Source organism: Schistocerca americana, chromosome 5, assembly GCF_021461395.2.
Source record: "Schistocerca americana isolate TAMUIC-IGC-003095 chromosome 5, iqSchAmer2.1, whole genome shotgun sequence".
Taxonomy (NCBI): domain Eukaryota; kingdom Metazoa; phylum Arthropoda; class Insecta; order Orthoptera; family Acrididae; genus Schistocerca; species Schistocerca americana.
In genome coordinates, this window is record NC_060123.1 from 417,751,184 (window position 1) to 417,771,399 (window position 20,216).

The 20,216-nt window shown below is 40.5% G+C and overlaps 1 protein-coding gene across 1 annotated transcript in view; it reads left to right on the forward strand.

The window, feature by feature from the left end:
* Positions 1–20,216, forward strand: part of LOC124615354 (rho guanine nucleotide exchange factor 18) — a 591,378-nt gene that overhangs the window by 509,200 nt on the left and 61,962 nt on the right. The window contains exon 23 of the mRNA XM_047143164.1: positions 1,448–1,629. Within this exon, the coding sequence (XP_046999120.1) occupies positions 1,448–1,629 (182 nt within the window). The remainder of the gene's footprint in view (positions 1–1,447; positions 1,630–20,216) is intronic.

Consider the following 20,216-nt stretch of genomic DNA (forward strand, 5'->3'; position numbering starts at 1 on the left):
CCATAATGTGGCAGATGAGGAGATATGCACTGACTCTACAGTGACATGAGAAATGTATCAGTGATGCACTATGTTTCTTACTGGTCCATTCTGGTTGATTATTCTTACTTCTTAAAAAGTCTAATAAAGATAGTGTCAAAACATTTGAAGTTCATCATTGTTCGTACTGCCATAATCTGTGATTCTTGACCAGCTACAGCTCTCCCACAAATACTTTATCTATTTCAAAATTACAGAAAGTATTTTGCTTTTGTTTCATGAAGATAAATATTTAAAAATCCAAATAATTATATGCTTGTAAAAATTAATGGTATTTTGTGATTCACAGTATTTATGACACTATTGCATTGAGCTTGTAATATTTGCAAAGTGAACTGAGTTTTGAGTGTTTGTTTGTGCTGGTAATATTCGAAGAGTCTGGAGGACATTGCTCTGTTTGTGAGTTGTGGAACACAAAGCTGTATATGCATATGAAACAGACATCCACAACACAAATGTTGATAACAGAAATTTATCAACTGTTCAAATATTCTTTCAACTGTGCAGTGTAGTCTGAGTAGAGGTGTTTTACTGTCTGTTGCAATCAGTAGCCTCAATTTTTTTGATTCACTGAGTGCAAGTTATTTGGTTAGAGAATTTTATTTAAGCCTCACTATCACACAATTAGAAATAGAGACTAAATAAAAATGGCATCAAAACTTATCACCTTATCCATATGATGCGCAGCCAATAAAAGCTAGACATTTAATATACCATAATAAAATATAGTTTCAAATGTGATATCAAAATGAGTGTCTGTACTCTTGTAGTTGTCTAGTTTCTTCTTATCAGTAGGTTAAAATCTGACTTCAACATGCTCACTGAATTTCAGAGAAACCCATTCACATAAAAGTATTAACAACTCATCTTCCTCCACATAATCCAATCATTCTTCTTCCCTCAATAAAACGTTTGATGCTTCAGTGTACACATCAGTGTTTCATTCCATATTTCAAAATGTTATTGCTCAAAATTGTAGTGTGTTGTCTACAAAAGTAAAAGGTTGTCATCTGACATGTACTTTTAATATCTCAGGAAAATTAATTCAGGAAACTGCATACCTCATACAGTTATTGTAACAGAGGTCACATGTGACGTGTTTTCCACTTCACACTGGTAGTTTTACCTCTTTTATCAATTTATCTGATTCATTTTCAGAATTTTCTGTTAAGCACTGCATATTTTTTCGGTACATACAAAAGGGGTATGTATGCTGAATGTAGAAACAACAACTATTTTTGTGCAGGACTACATTTCATAATCAGTATTAGCCCTTTGTATGATAGGTGTGATTCAACCTATTTATTTTAGATTGAAATGAGTATAGTTCAGACCTAAGTGCCAGCACTCATCTGTAATGGTTTTGTCTCTTACAGTTATGATTATGACAGTATTTCTACTTTGTCAGGTATGCTTCGACAGAAGGATCTTGAACAGGCCCAAATACTGGAAGAAAAAATGGCTTTGCAACAGAAATTATTGGCAGCAGCTGGCGTTGAGAACATACTGAATCCACCAAATTACACTAGTTTGATGTCAGAAGATACTGACAGTTCAGTGATATGGCAAGAAGTGAAGTCAGCAGTGCATGTAAGTATAATTATTGTATCAGTGCCCAAGAGCACTAAGATTACTTTGTTTTAATTCAGTTGTTCAGTCCTATGTTATAGTGAATTTTAAGTTTGCATCATAAAAGAAAAAATTATTTGCAATAAAACATGAAATATGTAGAAGCCATATAAGTAAATGCACTTCATGTGCAAAATTGAACAAGTGGCAATTTCTTTGGCTTGATGTAATCTGATATGTGATGCAGTTTTCACTCTCCTGTACAGGAACTATTTATATCTGGAAGCCACTGATTATGTAGTACTTTGTCCCTTCAGGGGTCCTCTTTAATAAGGTTTTGCTTTTATTTCCTCATGCTCTTCTTTTCTAAGTCATAATAGGGCAATATATAGTAAGTAAGTGTAGAATTATTTATAGTTTCACAAAAAGATTTGCTTAAAAATGTAAAACTTCACCTGTGTGAAGCATGACTCAGAATTTGTCTCAAGAAACATACATGGCTCTCCATCTTATTCAGCCTGTTGGCATTGCTGTTGTTGTTGACAAGCACTTTGGCTCTCCTCTTTGTGAATCAGATTTGTGTAAAATGGATGGTAAATTAATGGCATAAATTTCATAAGATTCCTGTATTTCATGTACGTAATATTTAGGGCTTAAGGTGGCTTCAAGGGAGTCTCTTTAGAAGCACAACTTATCTATGCTTCCCCTATAACTGTGGCCTCAGATTTAGTTATTCAGAATATTTTATTCTGTTCAGTGACTGCTTATGAAACAGATAAAAAAAATCTTCTTCTGCATGCTGTGTATCCCTTTCACGGCAGTTCTTAACTACCGTACCAGGTGTTCAACTGTTTTGAAGTCTGTCTTTTCCATTCTTGCAACAGTTAAGTGTTTGAAGCTTTAGCAACTACTGTTTGAGGATGTTCTGGGGCATACATTTCTTGCTGACACTCATATTTAGTTATGTCAGGGCTCCCATAATTCTGATCATACCTGTTCAGAGAATGTATATTCATTGAGTCCTTATAGATAACTGATTAAACACCTGTATTGTTGTAGAAAAATTGGGCAATAGTTATAGGCTGAAGGACATAAGATGAACAGCAACAAAAGTAAAATAAGGGTTATGGAAAGTAGTCAAATTAAATTAGGTGATGCTGAGGGAATTAGATGAAGAAATGTGATCCTAAAAGTAATAGATTAGTTTTGCTAATAGTGCAACAAAGTAACCGATGGTGGCCAAAGTTAAGAGGATATGATATTCAGACTGGGAGTAGCCAAAAGGCATTTCTGGAAAAGAGGGATTTGTTATCGTCAAATATAAATTTAAGCAGCAAGTGATCTTTTTTGAAGGTAATTGTGTGGAGTGTAGCCTGGTACACAAGTGAAATTATGGTGATAAAGAATTCACACAAGAAAAAAATAGAAGCTCTTGAAATCTGGTGCTATAGAAGGATGCTGAAGATTGTATGGATAGAGCAAGTAACCAACAAAGAGTTACTGAATCACTGAATTGAAATGGAGAAAAAAATTATATGACAACTTACAATCCTCAGGCACAAAGGAATTAAGTTTGAGGGTAAAAACTGTAGGAGGAGACCAAGGCTTGTTACAATAAGCAGGTTAAAATAGATGAATGTTGCAGTAGTTAAACAGAAATTAAGAGGCTTACACAGAATAGACTCTTGGAGACCTTTATCAAACCAGTTGTAGGACTGAAGATCAGGGGAAGGCCTTTGATTGGCAAACTTTGTGTTCACTCTGTAAAATTGCCTTTCGGTAATATGTGGCAGTTATACAATGTAATAAAAATTTAAAAACACATCTTCCAGCATCAGCCACATGTATTTATGAAAGACTCAGAAAAATCAGTGGGACTTCACTTTCAAGGCTGTGTGGGTGTTGGCCAAGATTAATAGATTACCTATAGAGCCTTGGTTTTGATTTATGACTAGATTCACTGACATTTTATGTGGTTTATTGAACATGTAACAGTGAGCTTCTAGTGTGTTAATAACCACTTTGATAGCAGGATATTCAGAGAAGTACCAAGCTTGCTGGCTATGACACTCAATTTCTGACTGTGCTGAGCTATTAACTTCCTCTGATGTGTTTTCCTAGGTGGAAAAGTTGCTGTTCCCTGCCAAGAAAACTGGACTGTATTCTTGGTAGGTGTTTGTTGTCATCTGAAGTCAGGCTGTTGTTTTGACATCACACTAGCATTTGAAATACCCAAAGGTAACAAACCTCTTGTGCATCGGCCTGTTAAGTGACTTCCACAGTCTAAGCAATTTGCTATACTTATTCAAGGGTAAGACCCAATAATTCACATGCTTCATGGAGGATTTCTCTATGTGGCATGTTCTTGTGTATGATAACACAAATTAATGAACCTGTATATGATGACTGACACTGATAACAGTGAAATGAGCATTTGTGACATAAACCAAAAAGATTCACTAATCAGCATTTCTAGTTTTGATCTATCTTTTTGTGACTTATGAAAGCACACAGTCAAGTTGCTGCAGTGTGTGCACGGAAGGGGGGGGGGGGGGGTCATGCATGCGCACATGTACCTTTGATAGTACCATTCGCAATTCACATATTTCTATGTTACAGTGAATGAAGGTCTACTGCTTATACAGTAACTGAAATATATCCTGACCACACCGGGAAAAGAGTACTTCCTTACTATACACTTTCTGTACCATAACCGAGCGAGGTGGCGGAGTGGTTAGCGCATTTGACTCCCACTCAGGAGTACAACGGTTCAAATCCCCATCCAACCATCCAGATTTAGATTTTCCATGATTTCCCTAAATCACTCCGGGCAAATGCCTGGAGGGTTCCATTGAAAGGGTATGGCCGATTTCCTTCCCCATCCTTGACACAATCCGAGCTTGTGCTCCATCTCTAATGACCTTGATCTCAATGGGACATTAAACCCAACTTTCCTTCCTTCCTTTACTGTAAATGATGTGAGGCTCTGTTTCATTTTGTACAGATTCCCAGTCCTCATAATCATCATACAATGCTGGGAATGCAGATATAAAACCTGCAGGATGCTGTGGTGGTGAAGACAGCTTCTGATGGATGGTCAAGTGTGCTTTCTGTTGCATAATAAAGTTTCACTCCTTCTTCCTTCTTCTAGTGCACTTCTAGCTTTTATGTCCCACCATTGCAGTTGCCCAATTTGCTGCAGTTACTGTTGTAATTTTTGTTCTTACAAATACATTTGTCATTGCCAAGTCTTTAGAAATTACTAGTCCATTTCTCTGGTTACTCATTCATACACACTGTTCAGAATACCTCGTGGCCAATTTAATGTTGACCACAGCTGTGCTTTATTGCACAAGAGCAGAATACCAGTAATTTAGAAGATTGGACACATTGTCCCTCAGTGCCGTGACAAGAATCTATTCACATCGAAAACCAGTCCATGACCAAGAGTTGTCAACAGTGCAATGACCAGTAATCACAGTAGGGTTCATGAGCAGAGTCTAAGTAATATAGCAGTGTTTTGTATGATAGAAACAGTCTTAGCAGATTGCATAGCTAGGCAGTATGCAAGCATAGTGCCACAAGTGACTTGTAGTGCATTGGTTGCCTTCTTGCATCTGTGGTAAGAGGTGATTGGCCACACCCAGGTGATGTAACATGGCCTATGAAAACATTCACCTCATTCTCATGTAGAGGTGTGAGTGACAGCCCCCAGCTGCGTGGATATCACTGAGAATGTGGTATCAGTAGCACTGCCAAAACCTAAACCTTCCATATTCTCTCAGGTGAGAATACTCAGGTACCTTTCGAGCGCTAAAGACTACACTGTTGAGCGCCCATAACACAATATCCATATCCATCCTCCTTCAGGTACCATGGTATTTAAGTTGTTTTTATCTTTCAGGCTGAGGTTTTGTATTTTTTCTATATTCATACTATTGTAGAATTAACAAAGCAAATTTGTGAGGCATGGGGTAATCATAAAGAAAATAGAAGAAATGTATTACTGTGCAGCACATCTTAGATGAGAGTCAGCATGTCAGTCTACCATCCAGAGAACCCATTTTGAATTTCCAGTACTTCTAGGGATTGTTCCTTGTTCCATGGTTGGAGGGATAGAACAGGGTGCACTTAGCCTCCAAATGCCAGTTGAGGAGCTACTTTAATTACAGGTAATAGATGCAAGGTCTGGAAAGCTGACCACAGCTGATAGAGCATTCTGATAACCCCATGCCCCTCTGTACAACCTCCACGTGATGAAAGTGGGAGAAAATGATGTAGTAGCTGGTCGGTATTATGAGGTTACTGTGGGACTGAATACAATCTTTGTAAAGTAAAAAGTATTACTACTTAGAGTGAAACAACAGCTGAAAGTGAACAGTGCTGTGAAAAAAAAATGTAATTGCATTGAAGCCTTTCAATTTGTCTGTGGTTTCCTAAATCCTCTCCTGGACACTGCCAAAATGATTCAATATACACAACTTTGTCTGACTTCTTCCCAAGTTCTTCTATGATATGAGAAAGTATTTAATCTGTAATAATCACACTATTGTATGAACTTTAAACTTAAACTCTTTAAAAAGAAAGTCACTGAAGCAAATAAGTTTTTATAACTTAGGCTTCAGTTTTGTCATGATATATAGTGTCCCAGGAGGAATTGTCAGTGTTCATGGACATGACAGGAAATATCATTCAAAGCAAAAAAAATCTGGTAAACATGGACTCTAAGATGTGTACGTAAAGAGCTATGAGCAATTGTTCAGTAGAAGAGATATGTTCCACATTAAAGATGAAGACCTGCTCATTGCTCTTAAGGTAGGCATTTTGGAGCCTATGTTCACTGGACTTTTTTGTTTCAAATGATTACTTAATACTGACAATTGCTCCTAGTACACCCTGTAGAAACAATTGCAGTGACACATTAAATGTTTCCTTCTGAAAGTTGTAGCCACAACATGTTTGGGTGCTGAATGAAGCAACTAGAATCAAACAGTACCAGTTGATGTACTGTGTACCATGTAAAACTGCAAACCTCGTTGTCATTCTTTTACTTTCAAAGGTAAATACTAGACATTTAAGAGTAAATTGTGTTTATTCCAAATAGCCAAATAAAGTATTCTGTTTGCTATCTTGAGAGTTGAAGTGTTGTTTATGACCGCTCATACAATAAATACAATAGTTGTTTGCCACATTTGCGAAGAATATTGTTTTAAGTCCTTGCTGGTGACCATGAATAGATTTTTTACAGTTTACCAAAATTGTTGTTGTTGCTGTTGTTGTTGTTGTGGTGGTGGTGGTGGTGGTGGTGGTTTTCAGTCCTGAGACTGGTTTGATGGCTCCATTAAAATTTTGTATTACTCTATCAAAAAGGTCATAATGGATACCTTCTCTCTTTGTCCTGCAGATGAGCTATTTCTTTGTGTCTAATTCATTAAAAGATGGCAATTCCCAGATGCAAGTTTATGTATATACAACAACACAGCCCTCCAAAAGTATCCACATGCAGCTGAAGAGACTTTGTACTAAAGAAAGTACAAAACTACGTAATAGCAGAAAAAATGTTCAGTATTCTACCCTAGTCCATATATTTTTGTATCTTCATCCAGAAGTTTATTACAATCTACAGCTACATCCTTACTCTGCAAACCACTGTTAAACGTGTGGCAGAGGGTACTTTCCATTGTACCACACCAGGATTTCTTTCTTTCCCATTCCTGTATGCAGCTCAGGGGAAGTGACTGTTTAAATACCTCTGGTGCATGCTGTGACCAGTTTAATATTGTCTTTTTGGTCCCTAAGGAAGTGAAATGTGGGGGACTGTAATGTCCTACTGGATTCCTCACTTACACAGGTTCTTTAACCTTTGCAAACAGGTTTTCATAGGTTAGTTGACACCTATCTCCAAGGAACTTCCAGTTCAAGTTTTCCAGCATTTTCGTGCCATTATCCTGTCAGTCCTGTTTGGTACAGATTCCACACACTTGAGCATTGTTCTAGGATGAATTGCACCAGTGTTTCGTAAGCCTTCGTCTTTGCAGACTGACTGAATTTTCTCAGTACCTTATGAATGAACCCAAGTCTTCCACCTGCTATGACTGAGCCTTTGTGATCATTCCATTTCACAATCCCAAAAATTGTTGCACTAAGGCATTTGAGTTGTCTGAATGTATAAGAGGCATTCAAAAAGAAACAAGCCGGAGGCATAATTACAGAAACCAGTATCTATATGTTAGAAGTATTGACCCTGACTGTTGGGATACTTGTCCCTCTGTGACACAAGGCAGTGAATGGCTATCTCATAAAATTCCTGGGGCTGGAATGTGAATCAGTTCTGCACATACATACAGCTGGACATCGTCGTCCGAGGTGAATCGTTTACCCTTCAGAGCCTTTTTGAGGAGACCAAAAATGGTGTAATCACAGGGGGAGAGGTCCAGACTGTATGGAGGGTGGCCAAGAACCTCCCATTTGAATTTCTGCAGGAGTGCCGCGACTGTATTGGCCGTATGAGGCTTTGCATTGTCACCCCATGGGTGAGATTGCCTGGTTATTTTGATTTGATCGGTTGGGGAAGGGTGGTTGAGGTTTGAGAGTAACACTGGGCATTCAGTGTTGTCCCTTGCTGCAGGAAGTGAATCAGGAGGACGTCCAGCTGTATGTTCAGAACTGGTTCACATCACAGCCCCAGGAATTTTATGAGACAGCCATTCACTGTCTTGTGTCACAGTGGGATAAGTGTCTTAACAGCCAGGGTCAATACTTCTAACATACAGGTACTTGTTTCTGAAATTATGCCTCTGGCTTGTTTCTTTTTGAACGCCCCTTATAATTAGGATTCACTGATGTCATAGTCATATGATACTGTATTTTTGCATTTAGGAAATGCACAATTTTCAGTTTCTGAACATTTAAAGCAAGCTGCCAGTACTTGCACCAGTTTGAAATTTTATCAAGATCTGATTGAGTTATAATATTATTTCCTGGGCCAATAGGTCAGTACACAGCATGAACACCAATGATGCATACACATTTTCCTAGGGCACACATGAAGTTACTTCTAAACCTGCCAATTACTCTCCATCCGGGCTGGCATACTGCTTACTTCCTTTCAAGAAATCATACATCCAGTCTAATATTTCACTTGATACCCTGTATGATAATACTTCAGTTAATAAGATTTGTTGTTGTACTGAGTCGAGAGTTTTTCAGAAGTCAAGAAATACTGCATGCAGCTGATTGCCTTGATCCATAATTTTCATGGTGTTATGTGGGAAGAGCACAAGTTGAGTTTGGCATGGTCAGTGTTTTCTGAACCTGTATTGGTCAGCATGGTGGAGGCCATTCCGTTAGACAACCTCATTGTGTTTGAGCCCAGACTGTGCTCTGAGATTTCAGAAGAGAAGAATGTCACTGATATGAAATTGTTTTATGAATCACTTCTGATATATTTCTAGTATATGAGTGAGACTTGTGCTGTCTTCCAACTGCAGGGCACACTTTTCTTTGTTCGAGTATCTGCAATGTATTGAAGTTAAAAGAGGGGATAACACAGCAACAAATTCTGTATTGAATCTGACAGGGATTCTATCAGGCCTAGGAATTTTATGTAGTGCAGAAAATATGAAGTGTAAATGACTGCTACAGCTAAGTAGCTGCAGTACACTGCTGCTAGACTTCTTTTGCCAAAATCGTGTTAATTTCTGTTTAATTGTCATATTACAAAAATCATTTGCAAATTCTTGATAATTAATGTTGTTCACTATCTTCATAAATGTCAAACAGTGGAAATTCCAGGTTGGAATATTAACATTATTATGAAAAGTATAGTTTGCTACCCGCCATAAAGATGACACGTTGAGTTGCAGACAGGCACAACAAAAATATTGTTACACATTGAGCTTTTGGCTGAACGGGGAGGGATAGTGTGGCTAGGATGATGTCTTGCAGAGCTTGCAGGGACTACAATGCAGCAGGACAGCATTTAGAGGCTGGGGGAAAAGGGGGGGGGGGGGTATATGACATGGGTGCTTTCACAAGTGGGATTTGCCTGTCACAGACTGGAGTGTGAGGTGCTGAGCAGGTGGATTGGGTGGGTCTTGCACTTGGGTCTTCTGCAGGGATATGATCCCTGTGGTTAGGGGCTGGGTTTGGGAGTGTCGTAGGGGTGGACTAGGATGTTGTGGAGGTTGACTGGGTGACGGAATGCCAATTTAGGATAGGTAGAAAAATGTTGGGTAGGATGTCCCTTATTTCAGGGAATATTGATAGATAACTAAAGCTCTGATGGAGGATGTGGTACATTTGTTCCACTCCAGAAAGATATAGTGTGATGAAGGGGATGCTCCTTTGTAGCTGTTTCTTGGATATGCTGGGGGATGGGGGTGTTTGGGGATATGTCATGGGAAATTTGTTTGCGAACTAGATCTGGGGGTAGTGCCTGTCAATGAAGGTCTTTATGAAACCTTCAACATTCTGGACAAGGGAGTTGGGTTATGAAGCAACTATTGAAATCAAGCATGTTACGTTTAGCTGCATGTTGTGGCACAGGGAGACCCACTTTGCTTGTGGTCACATTTTGGCAGTGGCCAGTCATCCTGGTGGACAGCTGGTTGGTGGACATACCAAACAAAAAAGCTGAGATATGATTGCGGCAGAGCTGCTATGTGACATGGCTGCTTTCATAAGTGGCCCGGCCTCTGAAGGGGTAGGATAAACCTACGACGTGGCTGGAATGAGGAGGGCTGGTTGGGCGGATTGGGCAAAGACCTTCAGCGTACTGAGCAAGGGAGTTCATGTCACTGTTGATGCTTCTGTCTCATCCGCTTCTCCTGTCCTAGTCAACTCAGCGTGCCACCTTCCTTGACATTGACCACCACCTCTCTTATGGCTTTATCGTCACCACTGTCCAATTAATCCCACCAACCACTAACAGAAACTGCATTTCGACAACTGACATCTCTTACCACCCTGGACTGGAACAGCTTATCTACATCCTTTGTCGGGGCTTTGATTATCTATCATCATGCTGTGAAATAAGGGACATCCTGCCAAAGATCCTTCCCAGATCTCCTAAAGTGGTGTTCTGTTGCCCATCCTACCTCCACAATATATTAGTGCATCCATGTGCTGCTCCCAATCAAACCCCCTTATCCCAGCGATCACATCACTGTGGAAGACACAGGTGCAAGACCTGTCCAATCCACCCACCCGGCACTCCTTATTCCAGTCACGTCATAGGCTTATCCTACCCCTTCAGAGTCAGAGGAGTGGCTGGAGATAGCAGTCATGTGTGCATGAGGTGTACTTGCTCTTTTGTATGTCATCTTTATAAATGTCATTCATCTTCAGCATTTCCTCTGGTGTTGATAGTGATGTAACTCACCAGTCTGTTGTACATGCCTTTAACATTTTTAAAGGATATGATATTCACCATTGACTGCAGAAATTATTTATTTCACAATTGCAATTTGAGCCATAATGCCATTATCAAGCCATAATTTTGCTTCAGAATATGTTAAACTTTAAAATCCTCTGACATGTGTACTTGTCATCATTTCACAATGTACGGAGCTTCACGCCCATTTAGTCTTGCTGTATTCTTATTGTGGAAAGGCTCAGTTCGGATGATGACATAAATACATGTCAAGGGTTTTAATGTTTTACTTGTTTTGAAGCAAAATTATCGCTTGATAATGACCTTAAGGCCGATATTACAGTTGTGAAATAAATAATTTCTGTAGTTAATGACAATAAGTTAATCACTTTAATATTTTGATGGTCAACCACATGCTCTTAACTTCCATCCAGTAGTCAGTACAGCTGTCCTGCAGACTAGGATGGATGCTACATAGATTAATATTTGTGAAAGCCTGTTTTACCTGGCACCATAATTTACAGGGTGAATATAATTAAAGTTAAATCTTCAAACCACTGTAGAAATAATACCACTGGTCAGAATGACACCAAATTGCAAGGGAAAGCGTATGGCAGAAGAAAAGTAAATAGTTAAAAAATGTAGCAACAGATGGCACTGTAAGTATCGTGATTCAATAATGGTAGACAACAAATGACAAATAAATCATACAACAGTTCCTAAGGTATATGTTTGCCGTTAAACAAATTTAACCACTCAAGAGTGCTGGGTGTACAGGTGTGATACTATTGGTTACATAAGCCCATCCACCACAGCCAGGTTATATCATATTGGATGAGAAAAATCGGTTTTTAATTGTCCTGAGGCCAAAAACCGCATAAAATCATCAATCAAAATTAAATCAGATTATTAATTGCCATTTGATTGGTGCAAAGCATGTTCAATATGCTGTCCACGGTTTTCTGTAACAAATTGAAATCGAGAAACAGCATGTTCTGCAACTGATCGAAGTATTTCCTGGGTCACTTTCAGAATGTGTTGTGCAATGCGTGCGTTCAGTGCAGCTAAGTTTGCAATTAGAACACTGAACACAACATCTTTCAGATAGCCTCACAGCCAGGAGTCACACAGATAAAGATCAGGTGATCGGGACAGCCAGATTGTAGAAAATGGCGGCTGATAATTCCAGCATTTCTGAAATGGCGCTTCATCCAGCTACTTAACTGGGTTTTTAATGTCCGGAGGTGTGCCATCCACACATCCATGCTATTGGAGAGATGGAATAACGTGGCTGCGCAAAAGATGCTCGTAGTGCTTAACAGTGACAGTGGAGGTTACAGGGCCAGAAGCACCTCTCTCTTCGAAAAAGTAAAACCCCAATGATAAATGATGCCATAAGCCCCCACCACAAAGTGACCTTTTCATGATGAAGTGCTACTGGTTGGTTTGCATGTGGATTTTCCATTGCCCATATCCGACAATTGTGTGTATTGACATATCCTTCCACGTCCAATCATTGTCCACTTCCATGCGTGTAAGAAATTCTAAAGCAAAGTCTCTCTTGCTGGGAGGTCAACAGGAAGCAGCTCGCGCACATGGGTAATTTTGAATGGATAGCAAAGAAGGATGTTTCGTAGGATTTTATGCATTGTGCTCACAGGTATGTCCAATGTTTGGGCAATTCTCTGTGCACTACACATTTGCACACCGCCACTCATCTCCTCCTGCACTGCTTTGCCATTGCTTCCACTGACGCCGAATCAATTCGTTTCCTCCCTCTACCAGGTTGCACACCAAAAGAAAATGTCTTTTCGAATTTCTGAATCATATTCTCTCGATCCACGCCAGTCATCGGACCGATGCCTTTTTTTCAAAACCTTAAGTGTCCGGAACTTCTGCAGAGCGACGTGTGCACAGTCATCATTCTTGTAACACAGCTTTACAAGCAGAGCACGATCCTGCATTTAGACAGTCATGGTGAACATGGCAGACGCGAAAGGAGGAAAAGCTGTGTACCCGGCATGTTTATACCAACTTCAATGGGTCGTGCACATGGCAGGTGTTTTTATTTACGTATTCTGACACATACAGCGCCATCTGTTGATAAATTTTCACACTATTTTCTTTTCTTCTGCCATACATTTTCCTCCTTCTCTTGCATGTCATTCTGACCAGTGGTGTTATTTCTACAGCATTTTTAATGTTTAACTTTAAATATAATCACCCTGTATATAGGCTTTTATTATAGTGCAGATTGACTTCACTGATTACTGGATGTTTGTATGTAATATTGTTGTATCAACTTTTATAGTTAAACGTGATTCTTTATCACTGTTGGCTGATTTTTAATAATTGTTGTTATTGTGTTTAGCTTGTGTGGAACTTAAATGAGAATTCATCCTTCTTGTCCTTTTTTGCACTGATTTGTCTGTCTTCTTCCATTCCAGTTCATGTTTCTTATAAGTAGTCACGTAGTGTGCTGTATTTATTAAGCATGGCTTTTTTATTGATTTCTCTGATCTGATTTATTAAAGCTATATTTGTGTGTAATCAATACATTATTTAAATATATCTATATTTAATGCAGAAATATGAATGAAGTTTTTCATCATTTGGAGGTAGAGTTCTGCTCATGGTACATCACCAAGCATCACAGTGGAAGGTTCAGGGCTTCATTCCCAGAGCACCAATACATTTTTTCACATTTTTTAAAACCCCAATGTCTAATATCCCTGCCACAGAAAATGTTGAGACTACTGAAGCTAATGGCGGTAAAGTGACCTTACAACAATGGATTGTCAGCATTTAAACTGGAGAAAGTATTTGAAATTTGCCTGTGGATGCCATTTGTTGCCTCAGTCCACACTACTCCCTGCCCCACACTTACCTCCACCCTTGCCTCAGCCTCCTCACTTCACACAATCTGTACACACACCGCTCTCCTTGCAGTCTTCCCTTTCTTCTATCTCCCCCTCGCCATACACACAGACAATTCCCCCTGCTAGATGCCAGAAAGAGCTAACCGATACTGTGCTACATTTCTATCCTGAGTATCTGTTGCATCTCCCTGCCAGCAGTGAGTCACCTTTCCCTGACCCCCCCCCCTCCTGTTCCCAGCCTCCTCTCCCTCCTTGCCCAATCCAACCCGACACAACCTCCTCACCCCCATTCAAGCTGTAGTGCCAGTGCAGTGTAGTCAGCCAGGACAATATACCTGTACAGACAGATGTGTATGTAAAGATAGAAAAGATCTCTGGCTCATTTACATGTATTTCAGTGATTTGGTGCCTCTACTACTCAATTAGTCATCATCTTCACTCGTTAATTTATTTACATTGCACCAGGAATTTTCATTACTGATTACTGAGAATAAGTGGACAGGGTTGGAACTCCATGTCCAATTATGGACGAAACATATTAATTCCCACCAGAAGAAAGTGTGACATGTTTACAGAGGCAGAAGTCACTTTATTTTATCTAATATACACAGATTATTCACTCTTTCCTCAGTTACACAAAATAATTGTTGATGTGATAGCTTCTTATAGCAGATTTTCTTCCTGTTCTCAAAAACTTAATATTATTAATATTTCATCATGTGGTTCCATGTTGCCCATTGTGGTGTTATGGAGCTCCTGCCATACAAAAATGATCATAAACATGCATTTATTTTAAATATGCAGAGGTTGTCCTAGGATCTCTCGAAAGAAACAGACATCATCAAGGAATGCAGACTGCTGTGCAGATCAGAATCTGTTAAATTAGGCTAGGGTGTAAGTGTTTTGTTGCAATATGTCCATCTTGAAATTTCCATTATCATAAAATATTGCGAGGAATTGTTCTAACAGGTCTTCCAGGAGCAGATTTGTTACTTATGTCCTTCCTTCTTTCCTACCTACCTGCCTACCTACCTACCTTCCTTCCCTGTCTGTTTCCCGGTGCCCCTTATTTAGCCAGTTGCGTGCCAGGACTCATATGGTTCTCCTCTAGTTTTGCAGAGAATGAAACATAACCTTTTATAGGCTATTATTACAATGAGGTCACCATTCCCAAACGCATTTTAAAGCTACTGCCAAATCTTCTCCAGGAAAGAATGTATGTACACCCTCCACCTGCATATAGCTGAATCACATGTTCAGATGTGACATCATTTTCAGGGTTTGCAGATAGTATATCCGAGGCATAACATTGGAACCAGTCCTGTATTTGTATGGTGTAAACTTTCACGGCCGGAACTGTCACAATTAATAAAATATTCTGGGCTATTATGCCATGGTTCAACAGATTTCACTTCAAAACTCAACATTTCATCCCCATCTGAGGAGTACATTTTCAATGGGGATCGTAGCTTTGTTGAATATACGATTCACAGCGTGACTCGCTACTGACTACAAAAAATTACACTTCTGCGCAGTGGTGTTACCGTCATTTGTTTTGAATACATGAGCACTACTGGCTGTTGTTGACTTTTGGCTTCCACTGTTACTATCGTCCCATGATGGAAGACTGGTACACATCCTCTTCAGTACCGAAATCCAAATTTCATTCAATTTCATGCCCTCCTCCTTTCTATTAAAATTCCTGGGGTGTTTCACAATCTCTATGGCCTCTCGGTGTAGTGTTTTTTTTTTTTTTTTTTTTTTTTATAATTTTTTTATTTTTAGGGCGCTCCGCTATTAAGGTCGTTAGTGCCCAGTCACAAATGTTAGTGCACTAATATAGTAAAAAGGGGGCAATGTCAGAAAGTACTGAAAAAGACGGAGAGAAACAAAAGAAAAGAGTTAGATCTTTTTGGATAAGTCCATCAGTGTAATAAAACGAAGGACACGAACAGCTGCTCAAGCGTCATCAGCTAAAAGTTCCTGTAAGGTAGACGGCAGACACAGGACAACACGAGAGTGAATAAAATGGGGACAGGACAATAAAACATGGCTCACCATCAGTGGATGACCACAGGGGCACTGCGGGGCGGGGTCACTGGACAACAGGTAGCGGTGCCTAAATCGGCAAAGTCCAATCCACAACCTGGCCAAAATGACCTCCTCTCGCTGGGAAGGGCGTCCAAGCCGTCAGGATCAGTTTGATGGCCTTAAGCTTATTTTCATGGAGAGAGGACCAAGCCTCGTGCCACAATGATGAAATGCGCTGACAAAGAACCCCACTTACATCAGTTGATGGGGCCGGCCGAAGTGGCCGTGCGGTTAAAGGTGCTGCAGTCTGGAACCGTGAGACCGCTACGGTCGAAGGTTCGAATCCTGCCTCGGGCATGGATGTTTGTGATGTCCTTAGGTTAGTTAGGTTTAACTAGTTCTAAGTTCTAGGGGACTAATGACCTCAGCAGTTGAGTCCCATAGTGCTCAGAGCCATTTTCAGTTGATGGAAAACAAAAGGAAGCTGTCCGAGGCAGGAGGACAGCAGCCTTGGCCACAGCATCAGGGGCTTCGTTCCCAGGCACACCAACATGGCTAGGAATCAACAAAAAATGGACACAAGTGCCGGTAGCAGCTAGCGACTGAAGGGACCATTGAATTCGTTGCACGAGAGGGTGGTCCGAATATGGGTCACGGAGACTCTTAATGGCGCTCAAAGAATCAGAGCAGATGGCATAGGGAGAATGACAATGGCGGCAGATACACTGAAAAGCCTGATAGAGCAAAAAGCTCAGCTGTAAAGCTTGAACACTGGTCAAGGAGCCGGTCCGGTGTTGAAAGGTATCATCTCCAACGACAAAGGCACATCTGACGCCAGCAGTAGTCTTGGAGCCATCTGTGTAAATAAAGACGTTATTAGCGAGCCTCGAACGAAGTTCAACAAACCCCAAGCGGTATATCAAATCCGCGGTCCTCTCCTTCGGGAGCGAGCTGACCTCAACGTGAACATGAACCTGAGCCTGGAGCCAAGGTGGCATCGGGCTCTCACCCACTCAAAAAGTCGTAGGGAGGGTAAAATCAAGTTGCTGAAGCAGGCAACGAGAGTGAACGCCAGGAGGTAACAGGGCAGAGACTTACAGCCCGTATTGGCGGTCGAGAGAGTCTTCAAAGAAAGAGAAATATGACAGGTGGTCGGGCATTGACATCAGCCTTTCGCGGTATCTGTTTGTGGCTGCCATTAGTTGAGTCCAGTCAAAATGAGTGTGGTGGTCCCGTGTTGTAAATCATGTTCCACAACAGCTGCTCTGTCGGTCTTCCCTCCTGTCTTGTGCTCTTCGAGTTTTTTTTTTTTTGACAGTTCTATTTGTAGTACCCACATACACCTCCCCCCGATGACACGGAATCCTATAATTTCCAGCAGTTGGCAACATTATTATGACCATATGTGGTCCGATTGGATTCATATATCAAAAATTCGACACGTTTCATCAGTAAATTAAATGGCATAATGGTATAGCCGGAGGACTTATTAGTTAGTTTTGATGTGGTGTTGCTATTTACTATGGTTCCATTCAGTGAAGTACTGGAACAGCTGAATCGGATTTTTCCCCTCGATGTTGCGGAACTGTTTCAATATTGCATCACAACCACATATTTCAAATGGAATGAAGACTTCTATGAACAGACGGATAAAAATAAATGTCTTGTGACTAGGGCCTCCTGTTGGGTAGACCATTTGCCAGGTGCAAGTCTTTTGATTTGACGCCACTTTGGCAACTTGCACGTCGATGGGGATGAAATGATCATGATTAGGACAACACAACACCCAGTCCCTGAGTGGAGAAAATCTCCGACCCAGCCGGGAATCAAACCCGGGCCCATAGGATTCACATTCTGTCGCACTGACCACTCAGCTACTGGGAGCAGAAACAGACTGATGGTGTTGCTATGAGGAGCCCCTTAAACCCAGTTATAGCGAACTTCTTTATGAAAAAATTCGAGGAGCAGGCATTGGAAACTGCAAACAAGAAACCGAATATTTGGTTCCATTACGTAGGTGATACGTTTGTTTTGTGGCGGCATGGTAGGGAGGAATTGGATAGTTTTCACAAACATCTGAATGGGATGAGTCTGAAGATTCAGCTTACGAAGGAGGATGAGGCAGGCGGAAGATTAAATTTTCTTAATGTACTTGTTTTCAAGAAGAAGATTGTAGCTTGGGCCACACAGTTTACCGAAAACCCTACACACAGACTTTTACCTACACCGGGATTCAAACCACCACCCACAACAAAAGCGAGATGTCATAGAAACGTTGGTGATAGAGCAAGGTAAATCCGTGAACCAGAGCTGCTTGATGCGGAATTAAAACATCTCACTACTGCACTGCTCAAGAATGGTTATTGGTTCACTGAGGTGAAAAGAGCTTTAAGACCACCGCATAGAAATCATAGTGATGCTCAAGTGCAGGTGAAATCAAAAGTTTTCCTGTCATTTGTTAAGGACTTGAATGATCACATAGGAAAAATCTTGAGCAAACGATCATCACGGTAATTTACATGCCCACACGGAAGATACAAGATCATCTAAAATCAGCCAAGGATGCTCGCCACCCACTGAAAAAGCTGGAATTTATAGGATTCTGTGTTGCTATGGGGAGGCGTGCATGGGTACTACAAAAAGAACTGTCAAAAAAAGACTCGAAGAGCACTAGGGCAATCGCAGAAGAGGAGAGATTGACAGATCAGCTGTTGCGGAACATGCTTTACAGTCGGGGGACAACCACATTCATTTTGCCTCGGCTCAAGTAATGGCAGACACAAACGGATACCACGAAAGACTATAAAGAGAGGCCATAGAGATTTTAATAGGGAGGAGGAGGGCGTGAAATTGAATGAAATTTGGATTCTGGTACTGAAGAAGAAGAAGAAGAAGAAGAAGAAGAGTACCAGTCTTCCACCATGGGACGATAGTAACAGCAGATGACAGCAGTTGACAACGGCCAGTTGTAATCACGTTTTCAAAACATGTGGCTTCATGTCCCTGTGCTGAAGCAGAATTTTGCTTTACTCATTAGTGAGCCAGGGTGGGAATCGGACTTCAACAAAGCTACGATCCCTCTTGAAAATGTCCTCCGCAGATAGGGAGGAAACGTTGGGTTTTGAAGTGAAATCCCTTAGACAGTGGCATAATAGCCTGGAATATTTTATTAATCGAGTCCTTATTTGATTGACATGTAAAAGGATTGCCCAATTATTGTTTTTCTGATAACTGAGAAGAAGAGAGTAATAGATAATTTAGAGCATGATTGGACTTATGGTTCTGGTGTGTGTACTTGAGCACTGTGGCTTGAGGATACTGTTGCTGAAGGAGGTCCTGTGGAGGAATATGTCCAAGACATTTTATGTATTACGAGAGTGATTGAAAAAATAAAAGAAGCATTACAATTACAACACTAAAAATGTTGCTTGCAGCCCTTCGTCATTTCAGATATCTATGAGGGTAAGTCAATTATTATCCGCAATTTAGTTATATTTTTGTTTATTTTAGTAGTACTGTCGTTTTACGATGATGACGCATGCTTTGTTTATTTGTTGTTATATCTTTGCAATTTTCAATAGGTTAGTTTCGTTATCACTGCTGTGCTGTTAATCATGGCTTCTCCACTGTCTATTTGCACCAAAGAAGAGCAACGTTCAGTGATCCGTTTTTTGTGGTCGGAAGGCGTGTCAGGTGCCAAAATTCATTGAAGACTTTCGGTACAGTACAGGAACAGTGTTTTGCCACAACAGAGTGTCTGCGAATGAACTAAACAATTCCGAAATGGTCGCACAAGTGTTACACACGATGAAGGAGGCGGACAACCTTTTGCTGCCACAAATTAAGAAACCATTGAGCGTTCACATGAAATGATTCTCTTAGACAGATGCTTAACTATCGACATAGTGACACAATGTCTGCAAATTAGTCACGGTTCTGCCTACGAAATCACCCACAACACACTTGGGTTTCATAAAGTCTGTGCAAGATGGGTCCCAAAAGAACTCTCACAATTGCATAAACACACACACTTGGACATCTGCAGAAAACATTTGGATCACTGTGGTAATGAAGGGGACAGCTTCTTAGACAGAATCATTACTGGTGACAAAACATGGATCCATCCTTACGAGATGGAGAGTAAATGGCAGAGTATGGAATGGAAACATCCAAATTCGCCATGCAAGAAAAAGTTCAAGACCCAACAGTCCGCAGGAAAACTGTCGCTTTCAGTTTTTTGGGATGCACAAGGTCCAGTACTGGAACATTATGGGGGAAAAGGGCACAACAATAAACAGTGTAACGTTACAGTGAGATGCTTACTG